A 27,532-nucleotide genomic window follows, 5' to 3' on the forward strand; every position below is an offset into this window, starting at 1 on the left:
TCATTTTAGTACTTTACCTGGATTTATTTGTTATCACTTTATATGTATACAGAAAATAAGATACAAAAGTTATCATAAAACATGCACTGGCACTATTTGTCCTGTGCTCCTCAACAAAAGAAAGGGCAATATAACAGCATCAACTTGAATTTATGTACTGCTTTTAATATCATAAAACACCCCAAAGGTGTTTCACAGGAGCAATATTATACAAAATATGTCAAATCACTCAAGCTGATATAGGATTCAAACGGATGCATAGAAAACATTTATACAAATTTAGTCAATTTGAGATAAAAAGCATTGGCCTAGAAATAATTAAAAATAGAAATCATGAGTCAATGCACAAGGCTGAGTGGGTTATACAGTCACATCATCACAACGTGGTTTATTTCCCAATAAACCACCGCTCCTAAGTTGTTTATCTAGTCCTTAGTACAATCAAAAAGTACATCCAGCACAGACTCCAGGGAGGAATAAAGTACCAAAATTAATTGACTGCTGGAACCAGTGATCGGCAGTATAAAAATACAACATTCATCAGGGAGACGTGCCTCTGAACAAAGAATCTATGCACACCACCTGCAGGAGTAGAAATGCACCCTTTGCAAAAATCATTAGAAGCTCAAGTTTCGAGATTTTTTTTTGAAATAGAAAATTCAGAAAAATCCAATGAAAAGAAAGTGCAGGTTTTTAAAGGACAAGAACAATGAAGCTGTGGAGTCATGTCACTAACCTAAAGAGAAAGAGTGAGAGGAACATGAGGTTTAAAGCCTCTATGTAGTCAATTCCTAATTGTGAGGCAGTTAGATGAAGATATTTGCTCAGCATTTTAACCAACAGCTGAGGTTGTTCTCAGAAACTATGAGAAAGTTTGGCAATAATAACAAATATCTCAATATATCTTGAACTTCCTACTTTTTAAGGCTTATTTTCCCCTTTCACAATTGAGTACCATGGTTTCAGCTATTTTCACTTCTTTTAATATTATAATATCAAGCCTCCCCCATCCATTTCCAACTGCTTAAGATGTAGGTGCACAAAGCACGTAACACCCGTATGTGCTGAAATGAATTGGAGAACACTATAATTGGAATTGAATACAATGAGGTGGAGCAGGATTAATATTGGCAGAGATAAGTCCTTGATATTAAATACTTCAGTGAACTTGTCACTAGCTTGATTGGTTACTTTCAGCTCCTTGGGCTCGATAAACCCTCAAAGTCAATTCTCCTATGAGAATGTTCAAAATTATTGTGTATTTTGAAAAAAAACTTACATGTACAGGCAGAATAAAAATTAATAGTGTTAAAGTTACCAATTGTAACTTGAAGTCCTAACAACAACTTTCATTTCTTTTTATGGATGAATTAAATGATTCATGCCAATAAAAATCTGTAAAAATAGGCCACAATAATTTGCTATTTCATTTTTTTAAAAAAGTAGTTTCAGCTATTTGATTAAACCAATGTTCAGCTGGAGAAAAGTTTCATATTAAATCCTGAAACTACTACTTTTACAAGCAATTAATGACAGTAATCAAAAGTGCTTCTAGATGTAAAGACATTAAACTTGTAATTGTTTTTTCTCCAGCAGACTTGTCCTTGTTCACTCCTACTGCTCAACAATCATGTACACAGGGTCTCCGACGCGAATCATTCCGGGTTTTTCAATTCCATAGTGAGAACCAAACACAGGAACAGATTTGTAAATGTGTTTCTCAGCTGGGTCACACTGACGGTATCTGAAAAAAAAACAAAAAGAGAGCTACTGACATGGGCAGTCTTTGCAAACTCTTTCATACCCCCCCCCCCAAAAAAAAATTTGAGTAACATAAATTATACAATCCATGTTTAGGTAGAACCAAAGTTCATCCAGGCAAGATTAATATAAATAGTGATGGCAACTCATATGAACATCTGTTATAAGAACTAATTCATAAGGCAAACCCATTTTTGGGTTATAGTTTTAAATCCTAGAACTGCAATAATTAATGCATATACCAGATGTCTCTTTCTTCAACTCCACCACAGCAATGTATTCATGAACTTTCCATACTTGTTGCAATACCTCAGCTGTTCTGTCGATGGCAGGCTGATACAGTCCTGAGTTCTGCAGAGCTAAAATATCTCCTTTATTTGGCAGCACGAGGCAGATGTAGCACCATCAAATCCAAATAGATAAAATTTAAATGACGTTCCAGTACACAATCACATTGGTACCACAGAAATCACAAAACGCAACAAAATGGAAGAATATTGCTGTGCGACATGGGAAGTCAAAACGACTATTTAATTCAGATTAATGGGTTGTATTGTTACTTTTAATGCAACATCACAGAATTAAGAATCCATAAATAGGTATCATTTAAAACAGAGTTAATCTTAGCATAGGACAAATTTTCCATGTGCTTCTCTGAGTCAAGTTAAAAATATCAATGGCAGCACTTCATACGCTAAAGTAATAGAGAACAGCTTGTTCCTAAACCCCTCCAAAAGGTACTGCAAACAGATGTCACATGGGAAAGGGGAATAAATTATGAAATAAATTTGACCCTGTAACCCCAAAAGTGTCAGCAACCAGAAAACTCATTCTGGGTGTGCCTTCACTGCTGGATAACCTAATTAACTCATGAGCTACTTGCAAACTGTCTGAAGTTCAACTGAACCATTTTAATGATGCAACCAGTCTAATGTCCTATGATTTGACTGACTGATAAACCATGGTTCAATTTTCAACAAGTCAACTCCTTCAACAATTTCAGAATTCCTAGACATGCAATGGAAGGGCATCCTTTGATCCATGTTCAAAACCAAGTTATAAGGTGGGTTTGTGGCAGTTGCGGGAAGGAACATGTTCTCACTATCTACCATTAACAGGCTGCAGAGAAGTAGGTAATTTTTGCTGAAACTTAGCGTTCCCAATGGGTGGAACCATGTGGCTCAGTGTACAGTCAGCAAGTGCTATGATCAGGAAGCATAGTTAACATCTCATAGGTTATGCTGCTCACTGGAGCATTCATGAAGAGTTCCTGGTTGCTGCTGTCCACTTAGTTAATTCTCAATAAGAAAATATATTTTTTCTGCACTACTGAGTAAATAAACTAGTGTTGCATTCAGTGTTAAAATGATTAGTTGGGAGTATTGTCAAGCAAGGGATTGGGTGGAAGATGGGTGACAAGACTTTTTTTCTCACTTGGCTCCAGATCACCCAGAAAATCAATGTCTTTACAGGTCCTAACAGAACAAGTATCCAAATTCATGAGAGTTGTGATAATTTGCGCATCTCAGGCATGCAGCACTGACAATGGTCATCAGCTGCAGAGTTTCCTGGCCTCTATCCAAAACAACTGCCAAAAGATGCCTAACCTCTTAGTGCCTTATACCTCCTTCCTGCTTTCTCCTTTCAGATTTTACCACCTGAGCAAAATCAGGTGTCAGCCTAAAGCCTACTTATTCTAGGTGCACTTCCTTGTGGGCACTTGATTGGCTAAGGTTGAGATAGGATAATAAGTTAGGAGGCGCCATCAAGTCTTTTTCTTCTGCATAATTTCCATCACTGAGCTTCTTCTGGCAACAAGGGATCTATGCCACACAAGGAATTCTCAGGAAATGCCCAGGCAATATAAAATGGGCAAAAAGCCAATTGCATAGTTATCTGTACCTGTCTTCTCTCTCCCCGTGTAGGGAATGCTTATTTTTGGGTGCAAAGCAAATGAAAATCAGCCTTTAAAGAGGAGAAACTGTTTGAGGTATTTATCTTTTGAATGTAAATCCAGGAAATCTTTTCACAGTAAGTCACGCTATCAGAACAATGCTAGTGAAGAACAAACTTTTCTTCTGTCCAAAGGCTGCTAAAAGATGGAATTATCTGCAAGATGGAAATGCAGAACTAAAAAAGTTAGGGAAAATCAAAGTGGAAGTTTTGTATTTGGGTTTGGGAGTGAATTCAATGGACGCAATGGCGTTTTTGTGTTGTTTTTATTCTGTGCTTCTAGATAGCTCCAATAATGACACCTAGTGGCAAAAGCATTAGCTGCTACCTGACCCAGAGTTCCAGCCGGCACTTGGTATGGACATGGTAGCCATGACGTGGAAATGCTGGCGTTGGGCACAGTAAGAAGTTGCACAACACCAGGTTAAAGTCCAACAGATTTATTTGGTATCATGAGCGTTCAGAGGACTGTTCCTTCACGTCACCTGATGAAGGGGCAATGCTCCAAAAGCTCGTGATACCAAATAAACCTGTTCAACTTTAACCTGGTGTTGTGAGACTTCTTGGTATGGAGATACACAAGATTGGTTTATTTGTGATGCATAGCAAAAGGTCCTATCTGACCAGTTTCATGCAGTTCCCCCAATGCTCTGTGGGAATGTGTCCATAAACTAATTCTATTATAGCATCAAACTCAACAATCCTCAAAATATATCTTGAATCATTAAGTACCAATTCACAAAGGAGATGAACAAATTATTCTTCATGAATTTTTTTAATGATTGGGTGATCTTTCAGCAACTAAGGCCCATATTCATTAACATTTTGTTTTGATAATTTTCAATCCTTTCTTCTGAAAGCATCAACCTCTGGTACCTCACCCAGTTGGCTACATTTCATGTATAAAATGGGGGTGGGGGGGGGTGGTTGCGGAAATAGATACAATGCAAAGGTCCATTCACCCTCAGGCAGGATTTTATGTTTTGGGGAGAGCGGCTGAAAAATCCCACCCAGGAAGTCTGATTGTGGAGGACATTTTAACAAAGTTGATCTGATCCTCCTCCAGCATTTACACATCCAACACTGACACAAACACCAGGGACCACTGATCAGGAGCAGGAATTTCAGCAGGTTTATCTTCCTGCAGCCCAGGATCACTGAGGCAATTATTGAATCTTTACCCCTGCTCTCAGCTAAACCAAACACACACCATAACTTTGATTTTTTTCTTTCACGACACGCTTCCTTTAGCAACTATAATATCAGAAGTTCATATAAAATTTTCTTGCGAACAATCATGTTTGACAAATTTAACCACAAAAAACATTGTATGGGATTGAAATGGTGTTCCTTGCTTAAATATCACAGCTAGTTTATGTTAAAATACATCTATTGTGACTCTGAGGGAATCTGACACAAGGAGGCTATGACTTTTTGTGTGTGGTTCAGAGGCCTTCTGCTTCTTTTAGAGCCACGAAGGACATATTTTGACTTATGTGGAAGGGCTGAGCTATCCTTCCAACTAGGGACCAGTAGACTGATAGAAAAGCTACAACAATTTCTTTGAACAAACATCACTCAAGGTGCCACTGAGGACCGAATTATATAATAGACCAATTTTGCATCAATTCATGACGTTCCTGCCTGCTTCAGGTAAATGTCTTGTTCACCTGTAGATTTCTGCAAGTTCACCTTGAAAACAGCAAGCATGGGTAGATTTGCGAAAGGATTAACCTGCTCAGTTTAACTTCCCACCCACCTGATTTCCAACAGACAGGAAAGGTTACAATCAATTTCTGATTCATTGCTGCTCATACCATATTCATTCTGATTCATACCATTATCAGTGCGCCAACTGGCTATTTAGGAAATTGGTACAGTATAGCCACAGATTATTCTAACAGTCTAGCTAGTACAAAAAATATTGCCGGGATTCTCTGATGTTGTCCGTGGCCTCACTGCCGTGAGAACAGACAATTTGGCCAAAACTCCATTCACCAGCCGTGAATGAGGACAGAGATTTCTGGCAGCTGCTTTTTTTTTTGAAAGGAAGCCACTGAAAAGACAGATTATAAGTATTAAAAGCATAGTTTGATTTTGTTTAGGAAAAGTAGGGAAAGGAATATGGAGTTTCCTAGAATAGGGAATCAACAAGTGGGTGAAAGGGAAGTCCATGGTACAATATATGGGTAACTTGGCCATTTCTCCTTCTTGATATTCTTATGTTTGCTATAATATTGATTTTAAGAATGGATTTAATCAGTTGGTTTATAAAGCATTTCGTCCACTCCGACCTGCCAGCCCACACCAATTATAACATGGCATGGACAGTGTAATATTCAGGTCAACTGGCTTGTTAAGAGGTTCAATTGTCCAATAGTTATTTTCTTAAAGATGGCTGACAGGCTGCCAACTTCAGCTCCCGCTTCAGAATTTTCCAGCCCCTCTGCAGCGTGTTTTCCTCTGATCCTGCTGAAGTCTATAGCAGTTTCCCTTTCTCACTGCCAGAAAACCCCCAGCAAGGGTAGGCTTTGGTGAGACTGGAAAATCATATCAAGAGGAGGGCTGCAAAGTCCCACCACCATTGTATGAGGACCATTACAGGTTGGATAGGAAGAGAGGGTTTGTCACCCAGAATATTTTATATTAGCCCCACGCTAATAATATGTCCAGTGGAGGTGGTCATAAAATCAACACATTTTAAGCTTCTTTTTGCTTTATGAGATTTCCCTTCATTTTCTGTATTCTTGGGTTGCTTTTCTGCCCTCTGATTCCAACCGTTGCCATTTTAGTCTAACAGCAACAGTGTGGGTCGCGGGGAAGCAAATGAACTGTTATCATATCTTTCCATATGGCCAAGAGGGAGAGAATGTAATAGAGATCTGAAATCAGGGAGAATCATCAGGCAGCCGTGAGGCAGCACAGTGGCACAGTGGTTAGCACTGCTGCCTCACATCACATGGGACCCGGGTTCAATCCCAGCTTCGAGTCGCTGTCTGGGTGGAGTTTGCACATTCTCACCATGTCAGCATGAGTTTCCTCCGGATGCTCAGTTTTCTTCCAAAGTCCAAAGATGTGCAGGTTAGGTTGATTGGCCATGGTAAATTGCCCCTTAGTGTCAGCAGGACTAGCTAGGGTAAGTAGGAATTATAGGGACTGGGTCGGTTTGTTGTCAGTACAGACTTGATGGGCCGTATGGTCTCCTTCTGCACTGTAGGGATTCAATGATTCTATAAGCATAAGCAGTAGCCAGGAAACTGATGTCAGTTCAGTTTTTAAATTTCAGTTGACTTTTTTTCTAAACATCGGTACTTATTTCCATCATTTGATAAAATGGGGTGAAGGAAAAAGAAAGAAAAACTTGTTACTGCCCATCTCCAAGCTCTGATCCATTTTCTTTTCATATCAAAAACATGGACATTGCTTAATCCATCATACTTAATCAGGATGCTAAATCCAGCACACTGAAGGTATTTGTCAATTTTTAAGGACATTGATTGAAAATAATTTGATGAGTTTGCAGTCACTAAGTCCAAACTGTAAATAAAAAGCATGAAAAATATACAAGTTCTGCTTAAGTTAGCCATCTAAAAAATCTTGAACGGAAGAGTAAAATCACGATGTAGATAATTGAACAGAACTAGTGTGCTGTGGACTCCTTCACTGGCCTGGAAAACTGGTAGGCTTGACCACTGAACCTTGATTGGCACAGTGGTTAGCACTGTAACCTCAGCGCCAGGGATCCAGGTTCAATTCCAGCCTCAGGTCACTGTCTGTGCAGAGTTTGCCCATGTCTGTGTGGGCGTCCTCCCACAGTCCAAAGAGTTAGGTTGATTGGCCATGGTAAATTGTCCCTTAGTGTCAGGGGGACTAAGAGGGTAAATAAATAGGCTTATGAGGATATGACCTGGTTGGGATTGTTGTCAACGCAGAATCAATGGGCTAAACAGCCTCCATGATTCTATCTTTGGCTTTGTTCCGGGGAGGTCTTGCCTTACGAATCTGGTAGAATTCTTCGAGGAGGTGACAAAAACAGTTGACGATGGGCGAGCCGTTGATGTCATCTATATGGATTTCAGTAAGGCGTTTGACAAAGTCCCTCACGGTAGGCTGGTAGGAAAGGTTAAGGCACATGGGATACAAGGACAGGTAGCTAGGTGGATCGAAAACTGGCTGGGAAATAGGAGACAGAGAGTAGTTGTCGAGGGGTCCTTTTCTGGCTGGAGGCCAGTCACCAGTGGTGTGCCGCAGGGCTCAGTACTGGGACCTCTCCTCTTTGTAGTATATACAAACGACTTGGAAGAGGGCGTACATGGTGTGATCAGCAAGTTTGCGGATGACACCAAGATGGCAGGATTGGCAGATACTGAGGAGGACTGTCAGGTGACATAGCAGGATATAGATAAGGTTGGTATATTGGGCAAATAGATGGCAGATGGAATTTAATCCTGACAAATGCGAAGTGATGCATTTTGGAAGGAATAATGCAGGGAGGAGTTATGTGATAAAAGGTAGACCGATTAAGAGTATAGAGATACAGAGGGACCTGGGAGTGCAGGTGCACAAGTCTCTGAAGGTATCAACACAGGTAGAGAAGGTTGTGAAGAAAGCTTACGGAATGCTAGCCTTTATAGGAAGGGGTATACAGTATAAAAGCTGTCGTCTAATGCTTCAGTTGTACAGAACGTTGGTTAGATCGCATTGGTTAGTACCGCGTCCAGTTCTGGTCACCTTACTACCGGAAGGACGTGGAGACCCTGGAGAGGGTGCAGAGGAGGTTTACCAGGATGCTGCCTGGTATGGAAATACTGAGTTACGAGGAAAGGTTGGAGAAACTGGGGCTCTTCTCCTTAGAAAGACGGAGATTAAGGGGGGATCTGATAGAGGTATATAAAATAATGAAGGGAATAGATAGAGTCAACAGTGGTAGGCTTTTCCCTAGATTGGGGACAATTACGAGAGGTCACGATCTAAGGGTGAGGGGGGAGAAGTATAATTTGGATATGAGAGGAAGGTTTTTCACGCAGAGGGTTGTGGGGGTATGGAACGCGCTACCAAGTAGGGTGGTGGAGGCAGGCAGTTTGGACTTGTTTAAGGTTTACTTAGATAGACACGAGTGAAACAGGGATGGAGGGTTATAGTAGAGGGTATTAGATAGGGTCAGAGCCTCGGGACGACACCGGAAATGTAGTATTACATGTTAATGGTTTGTCTTCTTATTCCACAGGTGTCAGTCCACCTTGTTGTCAAACAAGGGGCATGCACAGGTAGTCATGTTGCACTACCTGTAACCCCCGTGACTTGCCTGGGTGTGCAAAACCTCACTTACTGTACTGTCTGGAGACAATACACATCTCTCTAACCTGTGATCAGTGCTCCTTCCGCACACATTGTCAGCCACTTCAGGACTTGAACAGCAGGTTAGGTGTAAAGATTCACATTCTAATCAGTAATCTCTAAACTGTCTGTGCTTTATATGCTCTGTCTGAGGCCAGAACTCTCCATTCACCTGACGAAGGGGCTAACCCCGAAAGCTTGTGAGTTTACTATCAAATAAATCCGTTGGACTAAAACCTGGTGGTGTCAGACTTTTTACAGACAGAAGGTGGCAGCATTGTTCAGTTGCAACTTATTCATCCACCAATATAATAAAACAGTAGTCCCACCAAAATAGTCAGAAAGCCACTTTATTTCCACTGCACTCTTGTGCACAGAGTGCTGGCTGGTGAGAGTAAACAGGCGTGCAGCTCTCCAGCTTAACAGCCAAAGTTTCTCTTCAGGTTCTCTGCACTCTGTACAGAGAAGGCGGGGCGGGGGGGATGGTTTCTGCTGTCACTCTGGCAGGGTGGGTGGCGATGCCGGCTCCACAGAACTTGGAGCAACAATTTTAAAGTATGCCCAGCTCTGTGTGAAAAGAAACCTGCACCCCCCTGCCATCACCACGGATTGGCCTTCTTAGCCCACCCAACCTTCCAGCAAGCAATGGGTCAACACCCCACCCTCCCACATCCTCGGGGGGGCTATATTTAACTTTTCATTCCCAGTGTGTTCCCCTTGGCTGCTTCATGTTTTAAAATGCCTGTTTTAAATCTTGCCGAAATGACATTGGCGAGGGAGGAACTCTTTATCTGGGGAACAAAAGGCAGGGAAGCCCTTTAAGTACAGTTTAGCTTATCTAAATGAGGTTCCCACTCAGAAAATTATGTCACCAACAAGGGGCAGGGAAAAAAAAAATCAGAAAATGACGTCTCACTGGTGAGAATTTCGTTTTCCGATTCTTGCAAAATGTGCTGCCCACGTCGCTGTTCGTGCTCACGGTGAACATGGATGCAAAATTACCCCCATTACAATTAGATCGTGGTTGCCAATAGAGCTGCTCTTCTCTTCCTCCCAAGTAGCCGGGGGTCTCCAGCATGATTTCTGATTATTAACCTGCCCTTACTGTGAGACCTTTGAACCCCCTTCTCCCTTTCTTTCATATAATTGGGACTTCTACTGTGGTTAATAGGCAGGCCCGAGGGGAGCTTCACGTGCAGGGAGGCATTTATTTCTGGTGGTGGGGAGGAGCGGATGTGGGAGCGGTGAGAATGCCAGCAGTGTTTGGGAGGAAAAGGGGGTCAACGCTAGTGATGATCGCAGTGAAGGGGCTGGGTGCCAGCAACGACATGGTGGGGTATTTGGGAGATGCCGGTAATGACAGTTGGGAGTGGGATGGGAAGAAGGAGATACGATGCCAATGATAACTAATTCTTTTGGGATGGAAAGGTTCGTGGAGGGGAAGGGGTGGTAGTGAGCAGTGAAGTGGGAGGAGAGCCCTTGATGTTTTGGGGGCGGGGGGGTATCTTTTGCTTTGCTTCAGGTGCCCTTTAAAAACAGTATCACGATATCTGTGGGGCCAACTTTGCCAGTGTCTTTAGGCCTTGCCCCTCAAAATCGAAGCATGAAACATGCCCTCCCTGCTTTTGTTTTTCCGATAAAGTTTTTTTTTAAACTTTATGCCAATCCAATCAAGTCAAATTAAAGCCAATTCAGAGTCCCAACAAGTTGAGACATTCCCGATCCAAGCTGACAAGACAGGGCTCTCACCTCCTGTCTTGGGCTTGATCCACATGATCCAAACTGATTTGAGTACAAAGTGCCATACGATCGGGACAGAAAACCTGTCTGTTCTTCTGGAAAAAAACACTCTGGTTCTGTCAGGTTTTAACATGTTGCCATTTTTTGGTAAAATTGCAATCTTTGAACTTTATTTCTTAATGTTTGTTTCTTAACACTTTTCTTCTACTTTGCATATTCTTGGTCTTAAATTCTTAAGAGGCCTGGTGAATTGTGCTGTTTTGATTTTGTTTTGAGTACTTTCTTCTTAACAAGCATGAAACCTCATCCTTGCTTTTGAAATAATGCAGTTTCATTGGACACCTGTGGGCATATCAGCTACACGCTTGATAGACACTTCAATAAATTATGGAGGGCACAGCAAATTAAAATCATTAAGTTTTACAGGTGGTACTAAAACAACTGATTGATAGAGATATAACTTAATGAAATTCAGAAGATTTAGATCTTCCAGGAAATCAGCTTAGTAAGTGACAGATGAATTCATTTTAGTGGGTGTAAATTAATTAGAATGGGGAAAGGTATCAAAAGAGAGGGAATGAGAAAGTGGGGCAAAAGTCAAATTATAAGAGAAGATCTAAAGGTTTTAAAATCAATGAAATCACCACTTTAGTGATTAGCAGCAATAAAATTGAGTATAAAAACATGGGGTGATTTAGCATCAGTATAGATTACAGATCTAAAGTTACATTGCTGTCGTAGTATTGCTCAATCTCCATCTGGAATACTTTATATAATTGTGGGAAGAGCATTATTTTACAGAAGCAAGAAGCAAAGATGATTCCAAGTATCAGAAATCTATATGTTGAAAAAATGTCAAGGATATTAATCATTTAGAAAAAAAAAGAGATTGATATGTTTTCAAAATTGCAAAAGGGAACTCAGCATGAATCTAGGAAAAATGTTTAACTGCACAAAGTGAAGTGGGAGTGAAGGTGACAGGGGAGTTTGTCTCATATTCCGAGTGCCTTCTAAATCCCTGAACCTAGAATTCTAGCACAGATTATTGGATAACAATCAGGAGCAGAAACCATGTCCCATTTTACCTGCCGAATACAAAGGGCACATAGACCAGTTATAAAACTAGACTGCCTAATTCAGCATCAACCCTGAAACTTGCTTGTCCATGTGGCTCAGTCATCCACAGACTAAGCACGCTGAGACATCAAGATGATAGCTGACTGCATGAGTTGGTCTTTATGTGTACCTCTTAAGCGTGTTCAGTGGCTCCTTCCTGTCTATGATTCCAGTATCAGGATCTACTGTTGTGAAAACGCATCTAAAAAAAGGAAAAGTAAACACATTAGGATATCCAACATGGCAAAGGTGATAGTAATAACTAGCAGTGACGCAGTGACATAGTGCATTGAAGAATCAATGTTTAGCAGTAAGGAATGGCAAGAAAAAAATTCAACTGACAAATGCCAGTTATCAAGAGACATTGAAGTTTAAGAACTGCTTTTGCAAACTTAATATTGGCGGGAATCACCTCTCCCTTACCATAGGCTGCAAAAATTGTGCTGCAAGAAAATCAGGAGAAATGCCAAAATACAAACCTGGTGCAGCACATTCTACGGTACAATCTTGCAGTCCCAATCTGTAAACCTTTCCATGTATCCTAAAAATTAACATAGAAATTAATTACAACAAAAACTTTGGAGCATTTCTGTGCACAATTATTTATTATTGAACCTCATCTACACCCTTTCAAGCAGAGCATTCCAGATAACAATGTGCCGCATAAAAATGTCATTTTTCATATTAATCGCTGATTCTTTTGCCACTTTCTGCCTTTTGTTTTCCAAAATTTACTCTATCAAAACCCTTCATGATATCGAATACCTTCACTGTGCCTCGTCATCCAAAGGGCATCCCTTCAAACAGTGCAGCCCTCCCTCAGCATTGTAGTGAACCGTCAGCCCTAATTCTGTTCACAAGTTTCCAGAATGAGATTGAAGCTGCCACTGCAGCTTCAGAGGAAGAGTGCGACAAAGCTGATGCTGCTTTGGGTGTAACCGCAAAACAAAAACACTTTTGCACATCACCACATTTGCTGCAAGATTGTCTGGTCACCAGTGCATAAGCTGAAACCTTCAGCCCTTCCTGCCAGTGGGATCTTCCAGCCCCACCAATGGTGAATCCCCTGGGGCAGGTTCCCTGGCAGCTGAGGGTACAAGCCACGGAATAAGCCATTGACATCAGTCCCATCACCACACAATAGCAGGCCACCTCCACCATTGCAAAACAGGTGCAGGGTGGATGGGGGGGTGGAATTTGGTCCATGAAGTACAGATTACGCATTAATTTTCGTTCATTTTCATGCATACTTAAGTAAACTCTTTACCTCTGCATATGGTTTGCAATCCTTTACTACGACCACGGGCCTGAAATTCTCCATTTTAACCTTTTTCTCCAACTTGGTATTAAAATCTTCCACAGTGGCCTCGGACATCATCATGCAGGAACTGGTGTCATTGTAGACAGTCTAGAACAGGGGACAAATAAAAAGATTGACCTCATTGCAATGAAAGATTTCTACAGGGGTTACAATGGAGAAACAAGAGATTTGCAGGAGCAGGATATCAGTTTAACCTTTCACACACATCGACAATGCATCATTCAAACCCTAGGGTGAACAGCAAAAACCCATGTGCAGCAACAAGAGACTGTTACAGCCTCTACATTACCAAATCGTACTAGCTACTAAAATATTATTTGTATTTCAAACCACCTAATCTGCAATTAGAGTTTCCCCACAGATAGTTTGGAGTCAAGAGCACAGTTGCACTTAGTTATGTTTAATCTGGTTTGTCATTTTAGCCCAATGGATAGGTGCGCTTTGAGTAAATGTCACAGAATCCTATAGTGCAGAAGGCAGCCATTCGGCCCATCAAGTCTGCACCGACCACAATCCCATGCAGGCCCTATCCCCATAACACCATGCATTTACCCTAACTAGTCCACTAAGTATCAATTTAGCATGGCCAATCCGCCTAGCTCATACATCTATGGCGTTTGGGAGGAAACCAGAGCGCCTGGAGGAAACCCATGCAGACATGGGGAGAATGTGCAAACGCCACACAGACAGTGACCCAAACTGGGAATCGAACCCAAGTGCCTGGCACTGTGAGGCAGCAGTGCTAACCGCCATGCCAGTGTATCACCCATCATTTTTATACTTGTCTATGGTATGTAGGCATCACTGGCAAGGTGAGCATTTAATTGCCTTTGTGAAGCTGCATACTGGGTGAAAGGACATTAATTTGCATTGAATTGAATGGGCAGTATGCATTTCCCTGGAGGGTGGCTGCAAGCAAGAGATGGCACTGTTTGACATTGGCACAAGGAACAGGCATGCAAAGCATGAGCAATTTTTTTGAATTTATCACTGAAAATGTTCCCAAATCTAGACTATGGGTTCACACCTTTGAGGGGCACGAAGCACGAGTGTTGGAGAAGTTGCACAACTGTGTGAAATTGAGAGAAGCTAAGAGACATCTACGGTTAGCCAGGTCAGGAATGCAGTGTGCAGACTCACTGTTCATAACCTTAACCCATGCCAGCAAAAATATGGGGGCACTGGCAATGTGGGCAGGAATCTCAGAATCAAGTCCCATCTGTCATTTTTAAATGGCTTTGGAGTTGTACTGACTTTGTGAAAATCCGGGCCTAAGGAAGCTGAGGAAAATAGGATGTGGGCTGGACATAGTGTTGATGTAGAAGATCCACCATGATCTTACTGAATGACTTAGCAAGCTCGAAGAGCCAGATGACATTCTCCAGTTTCCATTTGAAGGAATGTTCCTTTGAATTCTCCACTGCTGTGCACTGCTTTTGAACTGTGCATACCTGTGGAGCCTACATGGAAAAGTGTAGCTGCCAGAATTAATGCTGTGTACAGTAGTGCAGGATCTGGGAACATATCATAATAGACAGATGCAGGAGTTTAAGCTAGGTGTTTCAGAGCACAGTGAAGAAAAAGTTGAAGGTTCTATCACCAAAGCTGGAGGGAAAGGAAGTCACTGAAAGTTAAAGTCGAAGAACCAGAAATCATAGAGGAAGAATTAACATAAGACAAGGCTGAGGATCTATCCATAAATGAAAGTTTTAATGTAAATCGGGGGAGGTGATGAGGAGCTAGTATAGATCAATCAAGAAAAGAAGACATGGGGAGAACGTGCAAACTCCACACAGACAGTGATCCAAACTGGATGGTAGAGCTTTGAATTTGGATGTTTTTGTTGCAGGCTGGTCACTTTGGTGGCAGAATAGATTTTGTCAAAGTTAATTCTTGAGGTAGAAAAAACATAAAGTAAGTACTCTGGCAGCAGAGGTTATGAAGTAGGGGAAGAGAGCTTTGAAATTCAGTCGGATAAACCAAACATCAAGGTTTTTGTATACTGTCTGGTTTAGGCTGAGGAAGCAATCAGCGAGGAAGATAGGGTCGGAGGCAATAAAGCACTTACCATCCAAATGCTATACAAGAAAACAAGTTAAAATGATGTGATTTGACATTTCAAAATAGTAATATATAGCACGTACCAAAGAAGAAATATTTAAATACTGTCAGGTAACACTGGTAATTCCCCACGAGATGAACAATCATCCTCAACTCTAGTACTGGAAGTGGATACGGAGGGAGTTCAAGACCAAAGCAGAAAGTTCAGTGAACAGTTCTGTTTTATGCACATTTCAGCAACTGGTCATAGGTCATCACAGGCTGAAGCCAAGGTGCAAGTCCTCTCTTCTCAAAAGGACATAGTGAGTTCAAGTAATTAAAAATACTTCTTATAAGATGAATACAAAACTTAAAGTATTGCAATTTCATCACACATTTCAAATCTGTGCCATATACTGCAAATTACCTTGTCACTTTCCACGAAAAGTGGCTCCTTTTCTTTTATATATCTCGGTTTCATTGAAGGTTCATACGCCACCAGTCGAAAAGCCTTGCTATGTTTTAAGTAGGTACTGATCCAATTGGCAGCTTCATCACCACAATCTCTACCTTCTATATCGCATCCCCAAACTCTTTGCAAAGAAAAAAGTTTGAAAAAGTAAAATAATGGGTTTCACGTAGAGTCATAGAGGTTTACAGCATGGAAACAGGCCCTTCGGCCCAACTTGTCCATGCCACCTTTTGTTTTTAAAGCTCCTAAGCTAATTCCAATTGCCCGCATTTGGCCCATATCCCTCTATACCATCGTGCCCACGTAACTATCTAAATGCTTTTTAAAAGGCAAAATTGTACCCGCCTCTACTACTATCTCTGGCAGATAGTTCCAGACACTCACCACCCTCTGTGAAAAAAATTGCCCCTCTGGACACTTTTGTATCTCTCCCCTCTCACCTTAAACCTATGCCCTCTAGTTTGAGACTCCCCTTCTTTTGGAAAAGATTTTGACTATCAAGCTGATCTGTGCCCTTCATTATTTTATAGACCTCTATAAGATCACCCCTCTGCCTCCTACACTCCAGACAAAAAAGTCCCAGTCTATCCAGCCTCTCCTTATAACTCAATCCATCAAGTCCCAGTAGCATCCTAGTAAATCTTTTCTGCACTCTTTCTAGTTTAATAATATCCTTTCTTAATAGCGTGACCAGAATTGCACACAGTATTCCAACTGTGGCCTTACCAATGTCTTGTACAACTTCAACAAGACATCCCAACTCCTATATTCAATGTTCTGACTGATGAAACCAAGCATACCGAATGACTTCTTCACAACTCTGTCCACCTGTGACTCCACTTTCAAGGAACTATGAACACGTACCCCTAGATCTCTGTTCTGTAACTCTGCCCAACACCCTACCATTTACTGAGTAAGTCTTGCCCTGGTTCAATCTACCAAAATGCATCACCTTGCATTTGTCTAAACTAAACTTCATCTGCCATTCGTCAGCCCACTGGCCCAATTGATCAAGATCCCATTGCAATTGGAGATAACATTCTTCACTGTACACTATGCCACCATATTACTGTCATTTGCAAACTTACTATCCATGCCTCCTATATTCTCATCCAAATCATTAATATAAATGACAAATAACAGTGGACCCAGGCACTGATCCCTGAGGCACACCGCTAGTCACAAGCCTCCAGTTTGAAAACCAATTCTCTACAACACCCTCTGGCTTCTGTCAAGAAGCCAATTTTGTATCCATTTAGATACCTCACCCTGAATCCCGTGAGATTTAACCTTATGCAACAACCTACCATGTGGTACCTTGTCAAAGGTCTTGCTAAAGTCCATGTAGACAACATCACCTCCACTGCCCTCATCCATCTGTTTGGTTACCCCTTCAAAAAACTCAATCAAATTTGTGAGACATGATTTTCCACTCACAAAGCCATGCTGACTGTCCCTAATCAGTACTTGCATCTCTAAATGCCTGTAGGTTTGTCTCTCAAAATACCACTTGGTATTTGATCTTGATCAAATTAGGCCAGTGGGCTGGCGAATACATGATGCTGTCTTAAAAATTCCTTTAGTCTCCTATATGTAAGCCTATTTTGTGAAGGTTTCCTCCAATTCAAAACCATAAAGGTGACCAAAGGAATTCGCACCCTCTTGTTACTATAAATTCAGACTTAATCAAATTCTGTTTTACAATTCATCCATGTGTTCTTCCATTAAAACCAAAGGCGTAAACCAGGAAACGCTTTCTACATTGTTCTAAGATGACCATTGCCTGGTATTCCCATTAAGGGAGGCTGCTGGCACTATGGTCATGAACCAAAATGTTTGTTTTCTGTTTCACTATAACATAATCAGATTACAATCCACCCCTTTAGATTATTGAACAACAATTTTATTGTGTTAAGGTTCTTCCTTTTAATAAATACCATTTCTATCACCTTAGATCACTGCAGCAAAAAAAATTTACAGGACAGTGTCCTATTTGGCCTTAATATTCCATGGATTTAGAATATGGTATAAAAATCCAGAACTGAACCTATAACTCTTAACCAGTTGAGACATAAAGTCAAGCATAATTAATCACAATTAGGAAGCATGCCATGCAAACCTTTATCTAGATTAGATTTAAGTTCAGGTGGGCAGAGGTTAAAAAAAAACAAATATCGCTTTCAGCAAAGTGGCCTAATTCGCTGCACGACAAAGTCCACCTCTATCTTTTTTCCCTTCCTTTAAACGTTCATAACTGATAAGTCTGCTTAATAATTGCTTTGAAGTAAAGCACACACCATTTATTCTGACTTTTTCACCTTTAGCTATGGGCGACAGTAATTACTAGGCAGGCATGCAAAACTTGAAATGTGTTACCTGCACATCTTCACAGGATTTGACTTTGGCAGTTTCAAAGGGACCTTCAGCTCTTCCATTTCTGGTGCATTAAGACACAGAAAGCCATCCTTACTGGATACGGTGACAAGCACCAAAGTAGGCTCCACTCTGCCAGTGATCATGTGATACTTCTCATCAACTATGAGCCATTGTCTAGAAGATAAAATAAATATACTTACAAGGAGATCTTGAGTTCATCTAAACAAAGTATAATGGGACAGATTGTGAGCTTGAAAAGTCAAAAACAGCCTGTCAGTTTTCTTTGCAATGCAGCCTTTTTAAAACCACCTCCTGTTTGCCTTGGGAGAAAAGGTAAAGTCAGTTCAAATAGGCTATGGTAAAGCAAGGAACTTGGCATGATGCCACACTCTGAAAATGTCCATATTTGACATGTCCTTATGCCATAGCATTACAATTTTGGTTTAAGAAATCATCATGCAGGGAAAGTGCTACTTTAGTGGATCTGACTACATCAAATCACCGGGTCTATATATATGTTTAAACAACGTGACAGTTTTATGTTTGTATTTCGGAACTATTTATTATATTACATTACTAAAAAGGTACATATCCTCTAAGCAAAATTCAAACCCAGCTCCTCAGGCATGAAATGCATAGTGTGAAGCATTTTTACCAGTTTTAAATGTCATCCCTCACCACCATATAATAACATGTCTAAATAAGCATCATTTCCACTCTCTTGAACTTGACTCCTCTGTAGATCCTTTTCCCCATGTTTTCCAACCATCTTTATCTTATTTTATTAAAGAAAAAAAAATGAGCACAATATGTGAAATAGTTTTGGGTGCCAAATGCCCACTCTTACTCTTACTTTAAAAGGAATTTTCACAATATTTGTTTCTCATTCCATTACTCAGATAAAAAGAATCAGAAATACAAATCTCGGACTTGTTAGATATCCCTTTATCCCCACAGAATTGTATTGTTCACACCATATGCCAAGAATTACTTATCACTTCATAATGGAGCAAATCCATACATTTTTAACTTTATACTTGATCATTCTAGGTGTATATGATCATTAACACTGGTCTTTCATAATTAGGATGTTCCTCTTTCAAAAGCATGGCATGGTGGCACAATGGTTAGCACTGCTGCCTCACGGCTTCAGGGACCCGAGTTCAATTTGGCCTTTCTGTGGAGCTTGCATGTCCATCCTGTATCTGCATGGGTTTCTTCCAGGAGCTCTGGTTTCCTCCCACAGTCCAAAGACATGCAGGTTAGGTTGGTTGGCCATGCTAAAGTTGCCCATTAGTGGCAGGGGGACTAGCAGAGTAAATACATGGGGCTACAGGGATAGGGGCTGAGTAGGATTGTTGTCAGTGCAGGCTTGATGGACTGAATAGCCTCCTTTTGACTATAGTGACTCTATCATTTTCCTAGCTGCTACATGCATTTCTTCCCCCAGCTTTCCTCAAAATTCCCCTAAATTGGCAAACAAGGTGATAGTGAATCACCAGAAGTTTTAATTCCCTTTTATTAAATACCTTCCATTTTTTTTCAAATAACTTTATGTATTGCCTCACACTCTGTTGATCCCTGAAAAAAAAATTATTTTCTGTTAATTCTTGCAATGCAGTGAAATTGTTCGATTAATATTAATTTTTAAAACACATCCATTTCTTCAGCGCATCCACACTGATATGAAAAGTTTACTCATGTCTTTTTTAATGGTCTGAAATTATTTATTAGGATTTTATAAGCCATTGTTAATTTGAGTGATATTTTTGATGCACCGTGCTTCAAGATGGTTATTTTGAGGCTGCTCTCATTGAGGTTTACTTTAAAAACGTCAGTGACTCAGCAAAAGTAGTTTGTTATTCCACCCATACTACTTACATTCTACTTTCCATCAAAGTGAGATAAAAAGCATGTTGATGTCTCAGCCACTTATAAAGCAAACAGACAGAACTTGCATTCATGTGACTCACTTCATTACCTTAAAACATCCCAAAACACTCTACATACATGAAAATAAAGTGTAGCTGCTAGTGTAATATAGGGAATGTTTGCGTTCAAATAGTTACAGCACAGAAAGAGGCATTTTGGCTTGTTGTGTCCTGACTGGGTCTTTACAAAACTGACTCAATTAGTCCCATTCCTCTGATAGAATCATTGAACGGAATGTTGTGCAAACCACACACAAATAAGTTTAGTGTTAGGAACCTGGTTAAGCTGGTACAGGAAACACCTTAAACCAATGGGCAATGCAATAGATAATCAAAGATATCATTACATGAGTAAAGGCAACATTAGTAAGTGTTATGGTGGAGTGGTAAAATCCCTATACTCTGGGCCAGAAGCTCTATGTTCAAGTCCCACTTTAGGAATTGATGGTCACAGAAGATGCATTCATAGTGTGGCCAAACAGATTGATTATCAGCTTGTAAATCCTTCCAATAGCGTTGATGGTAGACAGTAAGAGCGAGAGAATTTCCAGGTCGGCCATACTGTAGAAAGCAATGGCAAGCCACTGCAATACTTGGCTGCACGTAATCAATTACTAATCCAATTGAGGTCCAAAGCTCTCTTAGGGCACGGTGCCTGAAGGAAGTACTTAGATACATATTTACAGAGGATTTACAGTGCACCACAGACCATTCTGCCTAAGCGGCTGATGTTTATACTCCACAGATTTCCTATCCTCCATCTTTATTTCCTTTATTCCTGCCCCCACCTTCTGCATTTATCCAGCTCTCCTTAGAAAAGTAGAAACATAGAAAAACTACAGCACAATATAGGCCCTTCGGCCCATGAAGTTGTGCCGGACACGTCCCTATCTTAGAGATTACTAGGCTTACCTATAACCGTCTATCTTACTAAGTTCCATGTACTTATCTAAAAGTCTCTTAAAAGACCCTATCGAATCTGCCTCCACCACTGTTGCCAGCAGCCCATTCCACACACCCACCACTCAGAAAAACTTATCCCTGACATCTCCTCTGTACCTACTCCCCAGCACCCTAAATCTGTGTCCTCTTGTGGCAACCATTTCAGCCCTGGGAACAAGCCTCTGACTGTCCACTCGATCAATACCTCTCAACATCTTATACAACTCTATCAGGTCACCCCTCATCCGTCATCTCTCCAAGGAGAAAAGGTCGAGCTCCCTCAATCTATCCTCATAAGGCACGCTCCCCAATCCAGGCAACATCCTTGTAAATCTCCTCTGCACCCTTTCTATGGCTTCCACATCCTTCCTGTAATGAGGCGACCAGAACTGAGCACAATACTCCAAGCGGGGTCTGACCAGGGTCCTATATAGCTGCAACATTATCTCTCGATTCCTAAACTCAATTCCTCGATTGATGAAGGCCAGTACACCGTACGCCTTCTTAACCACAGCTTCAACCTGCGCAGATGCTTTGAGTGTCCTATGAACTCGGACCCCAAGATCCTTCTGATCGTCCATACTGCCAAGAATCTTACCATTAATATTACATTCTGCTATCCTATTTGACCTGCAAAATGAACCACTTCACACTCATCTGTGTTGAACTCCATCTGCCACTTCTCCACTCAGTCGTGCATCCTATCAATGTCACGCTGCAACTTCTGACATCCCTCCATACTATCCACAACACCTCCAACCTTTGTGTCATCAGCAAACTTACCACTTCCTCGTCCAGGTCATTTATAAAAATTCTTTGAGCACAACTAAGTTATTCATCTCATCCAATCCATGTTGTGACAACTTCATCATTCTATTCTCTCTCTCTCTATCTGGATAAGGGAATTTTTCTCAAATTCCATGATTAATCTATCAATGATTTTCTTATATTTATGGCTCTTAATATAGGTCTACATGATATCTTTGCAAGACAAAAAGCAACACATGGAAATTCAAAGTACCCGCCCAAAAAACTAATTTGTTCCGGTTTAACTACATATAAATATATACAAACACACAAATGATCACAAGAGGATAATCTTTTTTTAAAAATTCTACAGATGCTGGAATCTGAAACAAAAACAGCAAATGCTGAAAAATTTCAACAGGTCTGACAGCATCTGTGGAGAGAGAATAGAGCCCACATTGAGTCTGGAAAACCCTTTGGACTATTTTCTAGCATTTTGGCCTGGATCTGTGGAGAAGTTTTCCCCAACAAACACTGGTTTTGACCTTGACTTTCAGTTAAAGTTTCCACTTCATCGGATATATTTGTCTTACTCTGATCTGAACTAGTTTCAAACAAAATTTGTATTGAAGCAACTATTAGCACTCTTGTTTTTTCACCTTAATCTTCTGGTTCAACTTCAGGCTTTTTTTGTCACTCTACCCCTATCATTATTCTCATTCTCCTGGATTTTTCTTCTACAGCTTGTACTGAATGTGGCTTCAGAAATGAAAATCTTGTTCTCAGCTGTCGTTCTACTCTGATAAATAAACAAAAATGATTGCCAGTTTGTGATTCAATGAGAACAAACTCAATGACAAAAATGCCTGTAGAATATTTAAGAAATTTTGAGTACTTTAATTCAGTTGATCTCATCTTCTTTTCATTTCCTGTTTAATATCCTATATTTTATACTTGTAATTTTTATTTATTTCCTACCTAATCTTGCAATTTATTTTTCCCTAAAAATATAACTTCAAACACTTCACTTCTTTGTGACGGTCTACAAGTAACACTGAGCACACTACTGTCCATTTTTAAAGGTAGAGTGCAGATGGAAGGAGGAGGGTCATCTTGCCAAAGGTTATCTTTCCATTACTTTCTTTTAGAGAGTAATGAATTGATTGGAGATAGTCAGCACGGTTTTGTGAAGGGTAGGTCGTGCCTTACTAACCTTATTGAGTTTTTTAAAGAAAGTGACCAAAGAGGTGGATGGGGGTAAGGCAGTTGACGTGGTATATATGGACTTTAGTAAGGCGTTTGATAAGGTTCACCATGGAAGGCTTCTGCAGAAAATGCAGATGTATGGGATTGAGGGTGATTTAGTTAATTGGATCAGGAATTGGCTAGCAGATAGGAGACAGAGGGTGGTGGTTGATGGTAAGTATTCGTCATGGAGTTTGGTTACAAGTGGTGTGCCTCAGGGATCTGTTTTGGGGCCACTGCTGTTTGTAATTTTTATAAATGATCTGGATGAGGGTATAGTTGGGTGGATCAGTAAATTTGCTGATGACACCAAAGTCGGAGGAGTGGTAGATAGTGAAGAGGGGTGTCATAGTTTACAGAGAGACTTGGACAAGTTGCAGAGCTGGGCCGAGAGGTGGCGGATGGAGTTTAGTGCGGAAAAGTGTGAGGTAATTCACTTTGGCAGGAATAACAGATGTGTAGCGTATAGGGCTAACGGTAGGACTCTGAATAGTGTTGATGAACAGAGGGATCTAGGTGTATGTGTACATAGATCCCTGAAAGTTGGGAATCAAGTAGATAAGGTTGTTAGGAAGGCATACGGTGTCTTGGCGTTTATTGGTAGGGGGATTGAATTTAGGAGCCGCAACGTCATGTTGCAACTGTACAAAACTCTGGTGCGTCCGCACTTGGAGTATTGTGTGCAGTTCTGGTCCCCACACTATAGGAAGGATGTGGAGGCATTGGAGAGGGTGCAGAGGAGGTTTACCAGGATGTTGCCTGGTATGGAGGGAAGGTCCTATGAGGAGAGACTGAGGGATTTGAGGTTATTTTCATTAGAAAGAAGGCGGCTAAGAGGGGACCTTATTGAAACATACAAGATGATTAGAGGTTTAGATAGGGTGGACAGTGTTAGCCTTTTTCCTCGGATGGAGAAAGCTAGCACAAGGGGGCATAGCTTTAAATTAAGGGGTGGTAGTTATAGGACGGATGTCAGAGGTAGGTTCTTTACCCAGAGGGTGGTGAGAGATTGGAATGCCCTGCCTGCTGCAGTTGTAGATGCGCCTAGTTTGGGGGCGTTTAAGAGATCCGTGGATAGGTTTATGGATGGAAAGGGATTGGTTTAGGTTAGAGGGTCATTGCTTTTTTAATTGGTCGGTGCAACATCGTGGGCCGAAGGGCCTGTTCTGCGCAGTAATGTTCTATGTTCTATGTGGAAAGAACGTAAACAGAGCAAACACTGGCTGGAGAAAATAACAATCGCTGCATCTGGTTGTCAAACAGCAGCAGGTCGATGAGGGAGTCATTGATAATAGACTTGCTAACCTTCTGAGATGGGTCTGGAGTTTCCGGGAATTGAAGATCAATCTCCAGGGTGCTGCCATGAGCAATCCTGGAGAAAGATCATTTATGCTAAAAAAAAAGTTTACCACTACGAATCTCGGCTCATACTGATATTTTGTCAGCAGTCTCTCCCATCATAAACACTGATGCAAAGCAGTCATTAAGTATTCTAGCCTTACCCCGCACTTCTTTTTTGTCCTTAACAGAACACACCCTATGTAGTCTCACAACATCACATTAAAGTCCAACAGGTTTATTTGGTAGCATGAGCCTTCGGAGTGCTGCTCCCTCATCAGGAAAGTAGCACTCACCTGATGAAGGAGCAGGACTCCAGAAGCTCGTGTTACCAAATAAACCTGTTGGACTTTAACCTGGTGTCGTGAGATTACTTACAGTGCCTACCCCAGTCTAATGCTAGTAACTCCACATCAGAACACACCCTGCCTCCTACAACCCAATTATTACTTACATGTTGGAGCAGACTTCTGGGCTCCCTTTTATGTTAACTGTCAGTCTATTCTGATACTCTGGATAAGATTTTCCCACCCCCCAACATATTTTGCGGTGGTGGAGGAGGCCCACCACTGGCCTGCAGTGATATCTTCTGTTCTCAATGGGGTTTCCCATTGTAAGGACCCCCTTGTCAGGAAACCCATGGTGGGGGTTCATCAGCAGCAAGACTGAAAGATCTCACCAGCGGGAATGGCTGGAAATTTCCAGCCTCAGTATCTACTAGTCTTATTTTCTTCTTCCCTTCCCCCTCAAATTATTATATCTGGCCTGGTTCTTGCTTAAAGAATTTACCCAACCTGCATGACACAGTTGTTAGCACTGCTGACTCACAATGCCAGGGACCCGGGTTCAATTCCTGGCTTGGGTCACTGTCTGTGCAGAGTCTGCATGTTGCCTGTCTCTGCGTGGGTTTCCTCTGGCGCTGTGATTTCCACCCACTGTTTGAAAGACGTGCTGGTTAGGTGCATTGGCCATGCTAAATTCTCCCTCAATGTATCCAAACAGGTGTGATGACTAGGAAATTTTCACAGTAACTTCATTGCAGTATTAATGTAAGCTACTTGTGACATACTAAATAACCTTAACACCTAGAATACTGCCTGGATATGCCTCCCCACCCCATGTCCACCTCTGCCCTCAAATAAGGCCAAAACCCAAATTCATTGCCTCAATAGAGCTCTGACGAAGGGTCACCCAGACATGAAATGCTGGCTCAATTCTCTCTCCATAGGTGCTGTCAGGCCTGCTGAGATTTTCCAACATTTTCTGTTTTTCTTTCAGGTTCCAGCATCTGCAGTATTTTACCTTTGTATTAGATTCAAAATATCTTTGAATATTATTCTCACTTTCTAATCTCTGCACTTCACCTTATCCAAGCAATATTCACCAGGTGTAAGTCTGAGGCCACATTCTTTACACTTCTGACACTTCATTATTTGTCTATCACTCCACTCCCTCATCACCACAACCTTTCCTTGCAGTACTGATGCACTGCTGGAGGTGCTAACTTTTGACTGAGATGTCAACCAGGAACCCAATCTGCCTACTTGGATCCCATGGCACAATTTCAAAGAACAGTAGGGGAGTGATCCCTGGTGTGCCCGTCAATATTTACCCTCAATCAAAATCACACAAAAAAAAATTACCTGGCCATTATCCTACTGCTGTTTGCTGTGCACATATTGGCTGCCGCATTTCCTACCTGACAACACGCTGGCTGTAAAGTGCTGAGGTGTCCAGCAGTCGAGAAAAGCGCAAATAAAGGGGCAAGTTTTCCTTTTTTCAATAAGAAGCCTCACAATACCAGGCTGAAGTCCAATAGATTTATTTGGAATCATAAGCTCTCGGAGCACTGCTCCTCCATCAGGACTCACCTGAGGAAGGAGCAGTGCTCCGAAAGTTCATGATTCCAGATAAGCCTGTTGAACTTCAACCTGGTATTGTCAGACTTCATACTGTGCCCACCCAAGTCCAATGCAGGCATCTCTACATCATTTTTTTTCAGTCAGTACTACCTTGCTCCTTTCAGAAAATCACTATGGCTTCAGTCAAATGCAGCTTTGACCTTGGTCTATGTAATCTGAATGTGGGGCAGTTCAGTCTAGAACTAGTAATTGGAGTGAAGGACATTATTCAGCACAATAGTGATGGTAAATATTAACAATTACCTTCAGTGAAACCTCAACAAAGTAATTTAGCACAAAAATGGCATGAACCACTGAGTGAAACACTGTGCAAAGGATTCATCGTCAGTCAATTTCTAAAACTGAGAACAGAACTTGATCCAAATTATCTTGATTAAAACTGATATTCGCGTTGAAACAACGCCCCGTGTTTAAACGTGTTGTAACTGATATGTTGGCAGAACAAACCTTTATGAAGTATGGAATTAGTGTATTATTTTGCTGATGCTGTGAGTAGCTCTGTTGGTGACTGTTTGGGTAGAAAGGAAAATGATGTGGTGTTAAAAGCAGACGCTTTGTGAGAACAAAGATGAAGCCAACTTTAGCAAGGCTGAAATCTGGAAATGGGATTCCTGATAGAGCGTTTGGAAGCAGAGAATGAAAAAGAGAGAACTTGTATTCGTTGAGGAGAACTGGATGAAGTACCTGTCCTTAAGCGGTCCCTTCTTCATCCCCAACCCATCCACCTCCACCTCGGTCAGGGGGACGCCTTTGCAGGATTTGACCGGGTAAATGAAGAGCCTGGAGATCTCGGCCACTTTGACCAGTTTGACCTGGGGGCGGCCCGACCGGTAGGCTTCCCAGAGGCGCCGGAGTCCCAGAGCCGCCAGCCCCAGCCCCGCCGCCACGCCAAGTCCCGCCGCCACTGCCAGCATCGTGCGCTTCGGGGACACCAACTCCCGGGCCTCGGCCAGATGGACCATTGGCGGCCGCTGCAGCCTCCGGCGGCTAAGCAAACCCAACCCCTGCGGCCGGAGCGACTCTTCTGTCCCGCCTTCACTGACCCTCTCCTCAGTGGGCGGAAAGTGGCGCTCAACTTGTAGACAGCACTTCCAAACTCACTCTCAGGGCTGAAAAAAGGGGGGGTGTTTTCCACGGCCCGTTTGTTTTGTCTTCTGTATTAAATTGACTCAAGAGATTTTTTTTATAGATACACTGCTCCAGGTGGTTACCGTTACCCAAATTAAACATTGAGCAATTGTGGCGGCTTTTTTTTTCCCTCCAGTCAATCCTCTTCCCCCAATCCGAATCC

General features: G+C 41.5%; 1 protein-coding gene across 1 annotated transcript; it reads right to left on the minus strand.

Annotated features, from left to right (window-relative positions):
* marc1 (mitochondrial amidoxime reducing component 1) lies at window positions 1-27,532 on the minus strand. The gene is made up of 7 exons (XM_080200477.1): window positions 26,926-27,532; window positions 18,117-18,290; window positions 15,696-15,861; window positions 13,175-13,315; window positions 12,387-12,448; window positions 12,038-12,109; window positions 1-1,744 (listed from the first exon to the last, which is right to left on the minus strand). The coding sequence occupies exons 1-7, from the start codon at window positions 27,201-27,203 to the stop codon at window positions 1,615-1,617; spliced, it is 1,023 nt and encodes a 340-aa protein (XP_080056603.1). The 5' UTR covers window positions 27,204-27,532; the 3' UTR covers window positions 1-1,614.

The sequence above is a fragment of the Carcharhinus amblyrhynchos genome, chromosome 12 (assembly GCF_965287045.1).
Source record: "Carcharhinus amblyrhynchos chromosome 12, sCarAmb.v2.hapA, whole genome shotgun sequence".
Classification (NCBI taxonomy): domain Eukaryota; kingdom Metazoa; phylum Chordata; class Chondrichthyes; order Carcharhiniformes; family Carcharhinidae; genus Carcharhinus; species Carcharhinus amblyrhynchos.

Excerpts from the sequence above, each read along its gene's own strand:
- marc1 (XM_080200477.1), bottom strand. The coding sequence starts at position 27,203 with ATGGTCCATCTGGCCGAGGCCCGGGAGTTGGTGTCCCCGAAGCGCACG. Across the intron at positions 15,862-18,116 it reads AATCCTGTGAAGATGTGCAG|AGTTTGGGGATGCGATATAG; the intron begins GTAACACATTTC and ends TTCTTTGCAAAG. Across the intron at positions 1,745-12,037 it reads CCACTGAACACGCTTAAGAG|ATACCGTCAGTGTGACCCAG; the intron begins GTACACATAAAG and ends TTTTTTTTTCAG.